The following is a 13,671-nucleotide window of genomic DNA, read 5'->3' as shown; positions in this document are numbered from 1 at the left end:
TAAGCTAAGTGCCAAATGGCTCCTTAAACCAAGGTTACATGGAATGTCTAGTTGCCATTTTTGGACAAGACAGCTCTAAAGTCTTGTTTTCAAATCACGCATTGACTGTGATTGGTTGTCAATTAAAACTCTGGCTAGTTCAGATGACGACCTCGAGCTAGCTTAAGAACTCTGAGAAAAGAAAAGTCACTTGATCCAGGGACATTCCACATATATATTGGCCTATTCCTACCTCTTTTTCTTAATGGTGACACAGACCATTCATAACGTGAGAATATTCTCCACAGTTGTGAGCAGGGCAGTAGGATGGGGTAAGTGAAGACAAGCTACAATAATTAACTGTAATGTTTTTTACTGCTCCTGCTCAGGCTGCACAGAAAAAGCATTTTGAAATTCATTCTGATCATGCAGATAAAATATAACTGGTAGAATTCTGCAGGATGCAGTATTAGTGTGTAAAAACAAGATCCAATGTAACCGTGGTTTAAGGACCCTAACTTATGTACAGTGGTGCCCCGCAAGACGAACGCCTCACGAGACGAAAAACTCGCAAGACGAAAGGTTTTTTCGTTTTCGAGTTGCTTCGCAAGACAAATTTCCCTATGGGCTTGCTTCGCAAAACGAAGCTTGCCCCCGCACCCCAGACCTCTTTTGAAGCAAGGGGCAGCGGGGAGAAGATCGCTTCTCCCCGTTGCCAGCCCCGCAATCTCCGGGGACAGAGGGGAAGGCGCGCGCGCCCCTTCCCCTCTGTCCCCGGACCCCTTTTGAACCAAGGGGCGGCAACGGGGAGAAGCGATCTTCTCCCCTCCGCCCCTTGCTTCAAAAGAGGGGACAGAGGGGAAGGCGTGCGCGCGCCTTCCCCTCTCTCCCCGGGCCCCTTTTGAACCAAGGGGCGGCAACGGGGAGAAGCGATTCTCCCCGCTGCCCCTTCCCTTGCTTTAAAACAGGTCCGGGGACAGAGGGGAAAGCCTGCGGTGCTTCCCCTCTGTCCCCGGACGGTCTCCATAGGAACGCATTGATTGATTTTCAATGCATTCCTATGGGAAACCGTGCTTCGCAAGACGAAAAACTCGCAAGAAGAAAAAACTTGCGGAACGAATTAATTTCGTCTTGCGAGGCACCACTGTATCTGAGTTTCAAACACTGTCCTCAGGCAAGCAGATGGTGGAGATGTCAGGCACCATCCTGGTACCCAGGCATCTTCACTTGGTTGCAAGTGGATGATAACCAGGTGCAAAATGTGCCTGGCACCTGCCATCATCGTATTGAGGAAGTCTCAAGTAGAGTGGTACCTTGAGTTACATACGCTTCAGGTTACAGACTCAGCTAACCCAGAAATAGTACCTCGGGTTAAGAACTTTGCTTCAGGATGAAGTGGCAGCGGGAGGCCCCATTAGCTAAAGTGGTCTTCAGGTTAAGAACAGTTTCAGGTTAAGAACGGACCTCCAGAACGAATTAAGTACTTAACCCGAGGTACCACTGTAATGATTTCAAAGCAAGGGAAGATACAATGTGTGAAGAGGTACGCCTTCAGGTATCAAGGTCCCAAAATGTTAAACAAACTTGGTGATGTGAACCATGTAGAGTTTTATAGCAAATAAATGTTTCTATATTTCTTATTTGAGGGTAGTATTTTTATGTTGTCTCTGAAAAAGCAATGGAAGCCAAGCATATACAGTGGTACCTCTGGTTACGAACTTAATTCGTCCCGGAGGTCCGTTCTTAATCTGAGGTACCACTTTAGCTAATGGGACCTCCTGCTGCTGCCAGTGTGCAATTTCTGTTCTCATCCTGAGGCAAAGTTCTTAACCTGAGGTGCTACTTCTGGGTTAGCGGAGTCTATAACCCAAAGTGTTTGTAACCGGAGGTACCACTGTAGTCCCAGAATCTTTGAAGCCTTTAACCGATGGCTTCTTTGCTTGACTCCTTTCTCAAACCCCTCCTCCCTAGTTAAGTTTTCTTGTAGAGAGCGCTCAGTTCCTCTCTAACTGCAAGCTGAGACGCCAACATAGCTAAGGAACATCTAACGTATCCAGGGGAACAAGAGCAACAGGCGGGACTTTTTCCCCAGTCTAACATTACACTAGCAGCATTCATTTCATTTTATCTAGAAAGTAGAAGAAAAGAAAGCATGTTAATTGTCACATATGTTCTCTAACACACTATGTGTATGTTTTTTACTTATGTTATGCCTTTTCATAAAATCTAATGTCCAATGTAGCTAATAATAATAAAGTTACTACACTAAAACTATACAAAAAATGTAACAGTAATGTACAGTGGGTTGTGGGAAGAGAGTGCAAATACTAAAGTTTGTGCAAACTGGTTTTATTACTTGGTGCCTAAAACTTAAGAAGGAAGGCTGATGGAGCTGGCTAAGGAGGGCATTCTGAAATCTGAGTGTTGCAATAGAAGAGGCTCTGCTTGCAATATCCTCCTGCTTTCTAAAGCCTCCAGAATTTCATATGGAAGCAGGCACTTTGTTTTCCAGCCAAAAATGTGACTTTCCAAGCCTGACATTGTCAAAGAACGACCTTCAAGAAGGTCCAATAGTAACCAAGAGCATTTGTGCCACTCAGAAAAAAAATGTTTCCCCAGCCCATAACAAAGATCTAGTGTGCTTAATGATAGTTCGAGAAAGAATAATCTGGAACAGTGGCTTGTTTGCTTGAAAAATTAATGAAGGCTCTACCCTACAGGAAAATATAATTTCAATGGAAAAGATGCCAGGAATAGCTTTCAGAATGATAAACTCTGGATGTAAAGAATTTACATTTTTTTTCAATTTGCATTTTTTCAAGGGAGCATCCAAGTTTAAAGACCAGCAACACTGCCAATTTCTGCCCTTGCTGGATCCTGAACCAGAGTTTTCAAAACCACAAGTCTGCTAATATATAAATTATCCTATCATGTAAACTAACAAATCTAAGCAATAAATTACTGGCTGTGGGGTTAGATCATTTCACATTTATTTTAAAGGTGTTTTTTAAAAAAAATATGATTGCTTCAGTTCTATCCCCCTGCAAGTGACAATTTTAAAATTGCATAGACTATAGAGGAAAGCTATCTGTGGTCCTCCAGCTTTTGTGTAAGACGTTTAGCACCCCTCACCCTTGAAAGGCAGGTTCCCATATCAAGAAATAAAAGGTTCACATTATCACTCACACACTCTCTCTCTCCAAATAACATTCTACAGTACAAAGAAATGAACATTTGAAAGTCTACAATGAAGTCAACTCTTAACTTGAATACAATATCAGGTTTTTGTAGCCAAACACAATTCAACTAAAGTGCCAGCATCATGCCCTCTCAAAGCTTCGTAATTTGTTCCACAATTATTGTAATGAGTGCCTCTAAAGATACAACAAAGCCAGAAGCTTCAAAGCCCATTTATTTTGTAAATCACAACCATAAATGTGTTTGAACGCTGCCTGGATATTTTAAATATTAAGCAGTTTAGAGATACTTTTAAACAAACAAGCACAGTAAAATAAATTATGCACCAAATTTAACATCCCAGTTTCTATCAAAATAACTTCTGCCACTCCATAATATAGATTATTCACCTATGTAATATAATCTTTCAGCGCTAATGCAACCTTTGTCCCTAATAATAGCTTTGCCATCAAGCCGCTTCCATAAACAAACATTTCAAGAGGCAAACTACTGGTATTCACTATTTCTCTTTTCCTCCAACCGCGCAACCAAGTCTTAGCATCCCACATCCTTTATCTTTTACAGCCACATCGCATTCACACACACCTGTCTAGGCTAGTGAAAGTCATTCCCACAGGGAAGGATGGTGGTGAATAAAAGCAACAATACCTGTGTGAAATGCTCTGCGGGTCCAACTACCAATAGAATAGTTGGTCTCCTTTCAGTGGGATTGGTCTCTTTGTTGAGCGGTTTCCCCAGCATCTTTGGTCCCTGGTCCCCAGGGCGGGGAGCTGGAGATTCCTTTGCCTCATTCTCCTTTCCTTCAGCAGGGCCTTGACATGCAGCCCTCGAAAAAAGGCAAGAAAAAACCTGCCAGAGGGACTGCAGCATCACTTATCTTTCAACTAGAGCCCTGGTAAAGAAGTCACTGCAGACAGCGATTTAAAAAAGTGAATGCACTACCAAGTATCCTCTTAAGGGAACCGCATCGCGGCAGTGCTTCAAATACAGCAACGCCAGAAGGGTTGTAGCCGCTTCCTGCCTTCAAAATTGCTGTACTGCTGTCGTGTCTGGCGTCACAAGCAGTTTACTCTAATAGACAATGAAAGAGAAAAGCACAAGTCTCCTAGCATGAAGCAAAGATGCTAGACATTACAGAAAGCCTGAACAAAAGAATGCAAAGGCACTGCTCTTAGAAAGCTTGGATAACAGATCCTTTCACTCTAGACAGCTGTAGCGATTTAACCTGTGCTTCCAGCTCATCCAATACACATCAAAGGAACAGAAGCCCTGAGCATCCAGCCTGCATTCTCACTGCAGCAGTGCTCAGCCAATCACTGTTTCTAACACTAGCATGTTCATTATTCAAACCAGCAATCTTGAGCCAATCAGGGAAGCGTGTGACTGGAGAGTCTATTGCATACAGGCAGCCAATTCTGCATAGAGCGCTGACTATAACCTCAAATATGAGGTTGCTTGACCTGGCTAACAATTGAGGGGGGCAGCATTATAAACAGGGAAAGGCAGAGCTGAAAAAAACACATTCAAAAGATGCTCCAGCATCTGAGTCATGACCCAGACAAGAATCTTGGAAACAGAGTAAGGAATTCCTTGTCCTTTTCAAACCATGCCCACATTCTACGTCAGCTAAATCATTGTTCTTTAGGGGCCTTTGTAGGAACTAAGGTGACCTCATGTAACAAAAAGCTAGAAACTCCAATAAAGCATATTACATCAACTTTGCTACCTGTTTAATTAATACACTGTGACAGATTACACCCAATGTTTATGCCCAATATCTTACCTTAGTGTAACAATTAAACAAACAAACAAACCCCAGAAAGCTAGATAATACTTGTCAAGGGGATAAGGGCCAAACTAGATACAGTCATACCTCATGTTACATTTGCTTCAAGTTGCGTGTTTTCAGGTTCCGTCTCGCGGTGACCCAGAAGTACCGGAAAGGGTTACTTCGGGTTTCGCCGCTCACGCATGCGCAGACGCGCAAAATGACATCAGACGCATGCGCAGAAGCAGCGAATCGTGACCCGTGCATGCACAGACACGGGTTGCGCTCCTTTCAGGTTGCGAACGGGGCTCTGGAACAGATCTGGTTCGCAACCAGAGGTACCACTGTATTCAATGTAAATACAAATTTATGTAGTAATGACATAGGTACCTAAAGGAGATGCTCAATGCTTCTTCTGCGCATAGCTCACTTTCTGCCATCTGATCCCACAAATGATCTTTCTACAGTTAAGCTCACTTCTAGTACCAGAGCCTGGCTAGGAAAAACAATGCTCAGGATGAAGACGGCAAGGAACTGAGCTAAGGGTGCGGAGAAAAGCATTCTATACTCCTCACCCATGAACCTTTTTTGCTCTACAAATCATATCCCCATTTTAAATGTGATGTTTAAAACAAAGCAAAACATGGACTTGCTCCTATAATGTCCAGCCTGGCACTAGGGAAGCAGAAACCAGGCTGAGTCATGATTGAGAGTTTCTATGCCTAATTACAGAAGCCAAACATGACCTCTTTGCATTGTTTCAACATCTAAATTGGGCAATGCCGCCCTCATTATGCTTGGCACACATTTCACAGACATATTTCAAGTTGAAAGTCTGGAGCTGGCTCTATTTTAACAGTTTTGTTCTTTGGAGTCTAGAATTGCTAACATAACTTTTCATTTAGGATATGGTTAAGAGTTGCTGCACTTTTGCAGAGTATGTAAATAATGTGTGGAGAAGTTACTTTTTTCTTAGAGCTATAGCTGCAGAACACCTATAACTAGTGTGATGTACGGATTAGAGCTTGGACCAGGTAGTACAAAAATCAAATTCCAGCTGAGTCACAAGCTTACTAGGTAACTTTGGGTAAGTCCCTCTCAGCCTAACCTACTACACAGGATTGCTGCAATGATAAAAATGGGAGTGGCAACTATGTTTGCCACCTTGAGCTATTTGGAGGAAGGATGGGGTTAAAGTAATATTTGCATGACAGTATAGTTATTTGCATGAAAAAACGTGTACAATCCTGCTGCTATAGCTTTCTATTTATTTTTCTTGCTAAGTTCACTTATTTACAAAAATATTAGAGTGATATCTAAGTTTTACTCAATAAACTTTGGCGAGAGTAATCGCACCAAAATCAATAGAAGCAAGTTAGTCATGTTCATTCATTTTAATGCATCTACTCTTGAATGGATACAACCCTTCATTTTGTTTTCTCATGCAAGCCTGCAAGATGCTCCATACTAAATCCCATCATACTTACTTGCACTGAGCCTTTGAAATGGAGCAATGCAAAACTCCAAATATATTTAAGTAGCAGTAGGGACTACACAGCTCACCCCACTGTGAATGTCAAACAGCTGTACTCTGGACTATATGAAAGACAAGTCTACAAGGAAAGAGGTGATTTGTCATAGCCAGATTTGTAGCAGATAGCCAAAGAACAGAATTAAACAGAGGACTTTGCTCAAATATTTGAAGTTAAGTGTGGCAGTGTAGATGATGACGATGACGATTTACTGAATTAATATACCGCCCTATGCCTGGGAGTCTCAGGGTGGTTTACAGAATATTACTTTTGTGCAGCTAACAAAAGCTGGCCAGCAATTTAGGCCACAGATATCCTAAGAATATTGTTAGCTTGAATGATTGCTTGTTACATTATACACCTCAGCATCATAGGGGGAAATTCCATTTTTAGGGAAGAGATACATTCCGTTTCAAGGAAAGGATAGCACTGGTGGTTCAGAAGGAGACAAAGGAGACAAACCCTGACTCCTGTACAGACACGTGGTGAAATAGCAAGTGTTTCCCAAACCATTAAGACCATCCACACAGTAAGCCCAATTATATTTTTGTATGCCTTAACAGGAATATTTAAGTAGTAACAACTTGATAACAAGGGTGTTATCAAGCAATTTTCACTTGTACAGCTTCCCAAAAATTCATGAAGGCATACCAAACTTCAATTTCCACAACCCTTTATCTAAAGCAATGTTTCTCAATTTTGAGTCCCCAGCTGCTGTGGGAATATAACTCTGAGCATCCCTGACCATTGGTCATGCTAGCTAGGGAGAGTTGTAGTCCAATTACAGCAGGACTTGTTTTCCAAGTTTGAGAAAAACTGATATATATATATATATATATACACACACACACATATATATATTAGTTTTTTTAACATATAATTTTCAACAGTAATTAAACATACTTTTACATCTTATTCAATTTTTTTGACTTCCATCAATCCTGTCTGAAAATTTTCCAATCTAATCTCTCAGTATGCATTTCTTATCTTCCCTATTACATTTCAAACTCATAACCAATATCTCTATCTTTTTCTACTTTGTAACACTTCATATATTTCTCCTTACAGAACTTCTTGTAGTCCTACTAGCGTAATTTGTTGATTACAGCTGCTCTTCAAATAATTCATATACTTCTTCCAATCTTCTGTAAATCTCTGGTCCCGCAGGTTTCGAATCCTTCCTGTCATTTTGTCCACTTCTGCATAGTCCATTAATTTCGTCTGCCATTCTTCTTTTGTTGGAATTTCTTCTTGTTTCCATTTCTGGGCTAACAATACTCTTGCCGCAGTTGTTGAAAAACTGATCTAAATCAACCTCCCAGCACCTGCACCTCCTCCAGGTGCAGTTACCGTGGTGTTCCCACTTGACAGGAACAAGAGAGCACACAGCCATTACCTAAACACAACCCTGTGTCCAGCTCTCCCACTACACACTTCTCCTGTGTCATACCAAAGCAAGGGAGTCACTTCATCATCCATTTGGTACATGCTCCCCTTTCCACAGCAATGTGATACAAGGGAGTGACATGAGAGAGAAATAAAGGATGGGTGGGAGAGCAGCATGAGAGGGTGCCACCCAGCTTCCAAACTCTATTTTCTCAACTCAGTGAGACCTATTTCTGATGAAAGATGCATAGGATTTGCTATTAGAAGGCCAGGGTATCAAAGCTGGAAACATCCCCAACCTGAACGAGTCACTGCCTACAAACTCACTGAATGCCTTACATAGCCTTTTCAACTGAGTTCCAGGAAGCAGCATTTACTGTACTGTATCGCTACAGACATGCCTTCCAAATCTCAGGCCTTCTTCTATCCATCTTGTCTGCTAGGGCAGAGATTATACCCCTTGGGCAAGGACCACACTACAATCATGTTTTCAGAATTGCTTGGAGCACTGCTGATATTGATATAGGGGAAATAGGGGTGATTGGCTTTTGCTGCCCAACTCCCCAAGGGACTGAGCCCCCTAAGTCCATGATCGGTCAGAGATGAATGGATGGAGGCAGGATGCAGTGAAAGCAAGGCAGATCTTTATTTTTCTGTTGCAACAGAGTTCCCTCCCCTCCTAGCAAGGAGGCAAGAGAGGCCCAGAACCAAGAAGAAAATCTCTTTTAAGGATTTGCATTTTGGCATAGAGAAGCAGGACATCCCCTCTAAAAACAGTTAGAAATTGTATCACACATAAAGTGGGATTACTGTGACTCAGGAAGGCCAAGGTGTGATATTCCTGAGGACTTAGCAAATTTTACAAAGTTCGTCAGTTTACACAGAACAATAGCATTTGATAAGACAATCAGGATGCCTGTCAGACATCCCTCAGTGCAGAGCATATGGGCAAACAATGACAATTGATACAAAGGAGGTTCATAGATATAGAAGAGGAATCCCTTCATGAACTTCCCCTGATTGCTATCTGTTCTCAGGCAAGGGGAATTCAGGAGGCAGGGGAAATTTAGAGTCTTCAGGAGAGCCAAGATGGCTTTTGGATTGCTCTCTTATACTATTTTAGACATGTAGTTTATATACTTATGTATGTGTGCTTACTTTGTGCAATTATCAACATTTATTCTATATTTGAGACCTTAGAATTCCTATTACATGAATTCCTATAACATTATTCAGGCAGGAGTTTTTTGTAAAAAATATTTTAATGTTTAAATGTACAGTCATGAAAAAACCTTAACATACTTTCAAAAGATAGCAGTCTTAACTGAAGAAGCTAGAAGCATAGAAAACAAGCGGCAATGGATAAAGAATGGCTGCTGACTAGGTAATTCCAATTTGTTCTCAAGTAATTCAATATGAGAAACAGCAGCCAAAGCAGCCCTGTCTCCCTAGGTGACTCTGTAATGACTCATCGGGTGTCAAGTCCAAGTGCCAAGGAGAGGATCTGCTGGTGGCTGCAGATAAGCTATCATGTGATTCTGCACAAGAGCTTCCGGTCTCAGTTCACAAGAAGGTGATTTGCATGTTGCAGTGGAACTTCAAGTCACTTACATTTCTGTTCATCAATTTAAGTGACGCCTGCTATAAATAACACCATTAAATTACATTGAGGACCACTACCAAGTTATTTACCACTACCTCGGTTACTCAAACCTCTATCTGCAGTATGAAGCCATACAGAGCAGACACAGGTTGACAATATCTGAGAGATAGGCTAATCAGAGAAGAACTCTGGAGAGTATGTTCAGGTATTAGAAAAGCAGTCCTATGTTCCATACTGATTACAGTCTCTGCTTCCTGCTCAACAGGAAATTAAACCTGACATGCAATATCAGGTTGAATAAGTAGTGTCAAAATTATACAAGTCTATTAAAACAGCCATATCACATTTAGGTGAGATTTCCCATTAAAGTCACTGAGATAAGTAACAGAATATAGACAGAATATAGTGATATTTATCTCACAGTAAAAATTTCCTGACCATCACTTACAATTTTACAAGTTGCATGTGGTATTGCTGGAGGTGCAAGTGACAAAGGATTTGGGGGAAGAGGCAGGCTTGGTGATCACAAATAACATCTAACTACCACAACTAGACAAAATATATGGACAACTGAGGCTATTACAACTGATGTGATTCCAGGTCAAAAATATCAGCTGGAAAGGTATCCAGCTCTCTCATAATAATCCCAGGCAGTTCATTATTTTTTCCATGGATGTGGGTCACACCCACCTACCCAATTCACACCATTTATGTAGTGCAGTAGTCTGTTGTATGGCATCTCAAATGTCATGGTAAGACCCAGTGAGAAGAGAAACATTTATCCATAAATTTAAGAATGAAGGCTGAATATATGCATTTAATCTGTCCGAGAGTGATAGTTTATAAGAGATAGCTTGTAATCAACTGAAGGCAGTTCTGAACACAGTTGCAAAGTATTGAACAGGAACTCCAAACAAACACCAGACACTGTAGCATGTGGTGCAAATGAGCGGTTCTTGGAACATGTGAAGATGTCAAGTAGTAGAGGTCACAAGCAGGAATCTAGACAGTCGATACATGAGAAGACAAGTGATAGAGGAGTTGCCACAGTCTGTGAGAAAAGAGATGAAAGTAGAGATGAGAATTCTGAACAAGGACAGACGAAAGAAGGTCATACCAATAAAAGGGTGAAAGTGAGAAGAACATTTACTAGTACAAATTTAGTGGACAGTCAGAATGTTTATGGCACACATCATGCTTACAGATAGCAGAAATGTAAGCATTCCCATGTATTGAGGCTACCTTTGTATTGAGGCTACATGCATCACTGTTTGATCATTGTGAAAGAAAACTTAAAAGCAGTACAGTGGTACATCTGGTTACGAACGGGATCCATTCCGGAGGCCCAGCCATATCCCGAAATCTTCATAACTGGAGGCGCCTGTTCTGCACATGCGTGAGGTGCGCAGAGGCGCTTCTGCGCATGCGGCAAACCCACTTCCAGGTTTGCCACGTTCGCAACCTGAAAGTTACATTACCCAAAGGTAACGTAACCCAAGGGTCCACTGTATTTGAAACAAAAGTTGCAAATCTAAATATTCTAGCCAATCTAAATATTATTCATATTGTGAATCAGCTGAAGCATCATTTTTGAGAAATAAGGCTTGCAAATGTTTCAGGCTTCTTCTTTTTTTACAAGTTCTCCAAAATTATATAATCATCAGTACATTCAGCAACGAATGCAAACTTTTAGAATGCAGTGTTGGGAATCTAATATAAGATGCACACACGGTGGAACTGAAGATTTTGCTCGCAGTATCAGTTAGAGCAATGCCCAAATATTTTGCTGCTGTAGAAGGAAGAGGCTCAGCAAACAGCTCTGGACAAAGTTATATAGTCATACCTCGGGTTACAGACGATTAAGATTACGCATTTACGAGTTGCGCACCACACTGAACCCAGAAGTACCGGAATAGGATACTTCCGGGTTTCGCCACTCGCACAGAACCACTAAATCGCGCTTTGCGCATGCACAGTGCTGCAGGTTGCGGACATGCCTCCTACACGGATCACGTTCGCAACCCGAGCGTCCACTGTACACAGAATAATAAGTTCCAGCTTGTAGCAGACTTTTCAGAGAGATACCATATTTTTCGCCCTATAGGACACACTTTTCCCCTCCAAAAATGAAGGGGAAATGTGTGTGCGTCCTATGGGGTGAATGCAGGCTTTCGCTGAAGCCTGGAGAGCGAGAGGGATCGGTGCGCACTGACCCCTCTCGCTCTCCAGGCTTCAGGAAGCTCTGTGCAACCCTCGGGAGCCCGGCGCGAAGTTGCGCCAGGCTCCCGAGGGCTGCGCAGAGCTGCCTGCAGCCCCGGGCTTCGCGCAGCTCTGCGCAACCCTACGGAGCCCAACGTGAAGTCGCACCGATCTTCCGAGGGCTGCGCAGGGCTGCCTGCATTCCGAAGCCAAGGGCACGCTAAAGAGTGCGCCCGGGCTTCGCGCAGCTCTCTGCAAGCCTCGGGAGACCGGTGCGACTTCCTGCCGGGCTCCCTAGGCTTGCGGATAGCAGGCTGTTCTCAGGGCTGGGGGAAACTCGGGCTTCCCCCGTGCCAGCCCCGCGCCGGGGGGGGAATATTTCCCCCCCAAAAAAACCCTAGGTGCGTCCTATGGGGCAGTGCGCCCTATGGGGCGAAAAATACGGTATACACAATGTATTACCGTTGCACCAAATAACCAAGACAGAACACACGGAACTAGCTGACATACATTAATCACATGGTCATGGCTCAGCCATTACCACAGCAACAGGTTCATTGTGCCTTGCAGATTACCTCACCCATGGGGCAATTTATGTTCATGAAGGAAATTAACCCCTTCCTATGTCTAGCTATTCCAACATGCAATTTCAGATTTACTGTTAATTTGAGTTGGAAAAGGATAGGTGTCAGTTAAAGTAATTAAAAAACAAGCAAGCTACCTATGTCAGAATATGTTTCCTTTTAATCTAGCACTGACATCTCATATCAATCAAACAATTTTTCATTTATCCTTCCTGAATGATGTGGGGCAGGAAAATGTCCAATCGTTTAAAAATAAGTATATTCTAAGCAGAATAGGATAACCCCCCCCCCAAAAAAAACCCTTTCCATCCAGTAGTTATTGTGAACAAATTCAATTTAATCATAATGGCTCTATGCTCCTATGACACTTCTACTCAGTGGCTTCAATCGAGTACTCCCTGCTCCCTATCTATCGCCAGGAAACTGTCCCACTAGCTGGCATACCCTTGCAGGATGAAGCATTCACTCAAACCCTTCGCACCCACCAGTGTGGCAAAGCAGCCCTCCTCTCCCTCCCACCTCCACCACAAGAAGCTCTTAAAGCCTCACATCTGTTGCTTCTTCTTGACTGGTTTGTGCCATCATAATAGCTCCTTGCCCTTGTGTTCTTAACTAAAACTGGCTGGCCATATCATCCAAGAATTTTTCAGGAGTGCAGTTGCTATCTTATTCAGTTCGAAATTAACCCATCACCAGTCTTTTTTTGCGACTCCAGAGCACCATCTAGCAACCAGGTTCAGATTTCCAGTTCAGCCCACCCACATCCATCTCTTCCTCTGCCTCTCTGTTTGCTCCACTGTTAAGGAGGCACTTCACTTTCGGTTCCTAGACAGAAGAGGGGTGGATTCCTCCCCACCTTATTTCAGAAGAGAGGTTGGGAACCTGCTTCCTGCTTCCTTCCCTCAACCCCCATTGTTTAGGAGAACTATTATAGTATTTTAAGACTTAGCATATGTAAACCCACTTTATAAATCTAACATCTGCTTGTTTTATTGTGATGAATTTCCCAATATTAGAGTCCCATTTACACAAGAAAACACCCCTTAGAAGACATGGCCCCCATCAAGGGAGGGGGAGGGTGGTGCTTACATTAATACTTTAATGTTTTAAGAGATTCTCAAATTCTGGATATTAAAAGGAAGGTCCAGTGTTAGAAACTGAAATATGAAACCTAGGAGATGAATGGCACCTTAAACCTAGGTTATGGGTGGAACAATGGAATGTCTAGGTGCACTTTTTAAAAACAAGAATACAAAGCTGAAAATGAATGAAACCCAACTAAAAATATTATTTTCATTTTTCACATGGTCTAGTCCTCATCTGAAGACTGCAAAAAACAAAGCCATGCTTCCCTTGCCCACCCCCCTAATATTCTTAAGAGGATCCCTTCTTCATTCTTCATAGAGTGGCTGGAAGTAGAGA

At 42.4% G+C, this 13,671-nt stretch overlaps 1 protein-coding gene and 1 long non-coding RNA gene across 5 annotated transcripts in view; both read right to left on the bottom strand.

Annotated features, from left to right (window-relative positions):
- The window catches only part of SLC25A25 (solute carrier family 25 member 25), a 43,390-nt gene that overhangs the window by 22,472 nt on the left and 7,247 nt on the right, over positions 1-13,671 (bottom strand). For 2 of the 4 annotated variants that reach the window (XM_081179777.1, XM_081179778.1), the window contains exon 1: positions 3,826-4,166. The exons of the other annotated variants lie outside the window; for them this stretch is intronic. In XM_081179777.1, coding sequence (XP_081035903.1) covers positions 3,826-4,047 — 222 coding nt within the window. In that variant the 5' untranslated portion in view covers positions 4,048-4,166. Of the gene's footprint in view, positions 1-3,825; positions 4,167-13,671 lie in introns of those variants that run through there. 4 annotated transcript variants of the gene reach the window in all.
- On the bottom strand, positions 8,486-12,766 carry LOC308579105. Its single transcript, XR_014004289.1, has 2 exons — positions 12,694-12,766; positions 8,486-10,517 (listed from the first exon to the last, which is right to left on the bottom strand). It is a non-coding gene; the product is annotated as an uncharacterized lncRNA (long non-coding RNA).

This window comes from Podarcis bocagei (genome assembly GCF_964188305.1).
Source record: "Podarcis bocagei genome assembly, chromosome: Z".
Taxonomy (NCBI): domain Eukaryota; kingdom Metazoa; phylum Chordata; class Lepidosauria; order Squamata; family Lacertidae; genus Podarcis; species Podarcis bocagei.
This window is presented reverse-complemented; position numbering and strand designations above follow the sequence as displayed.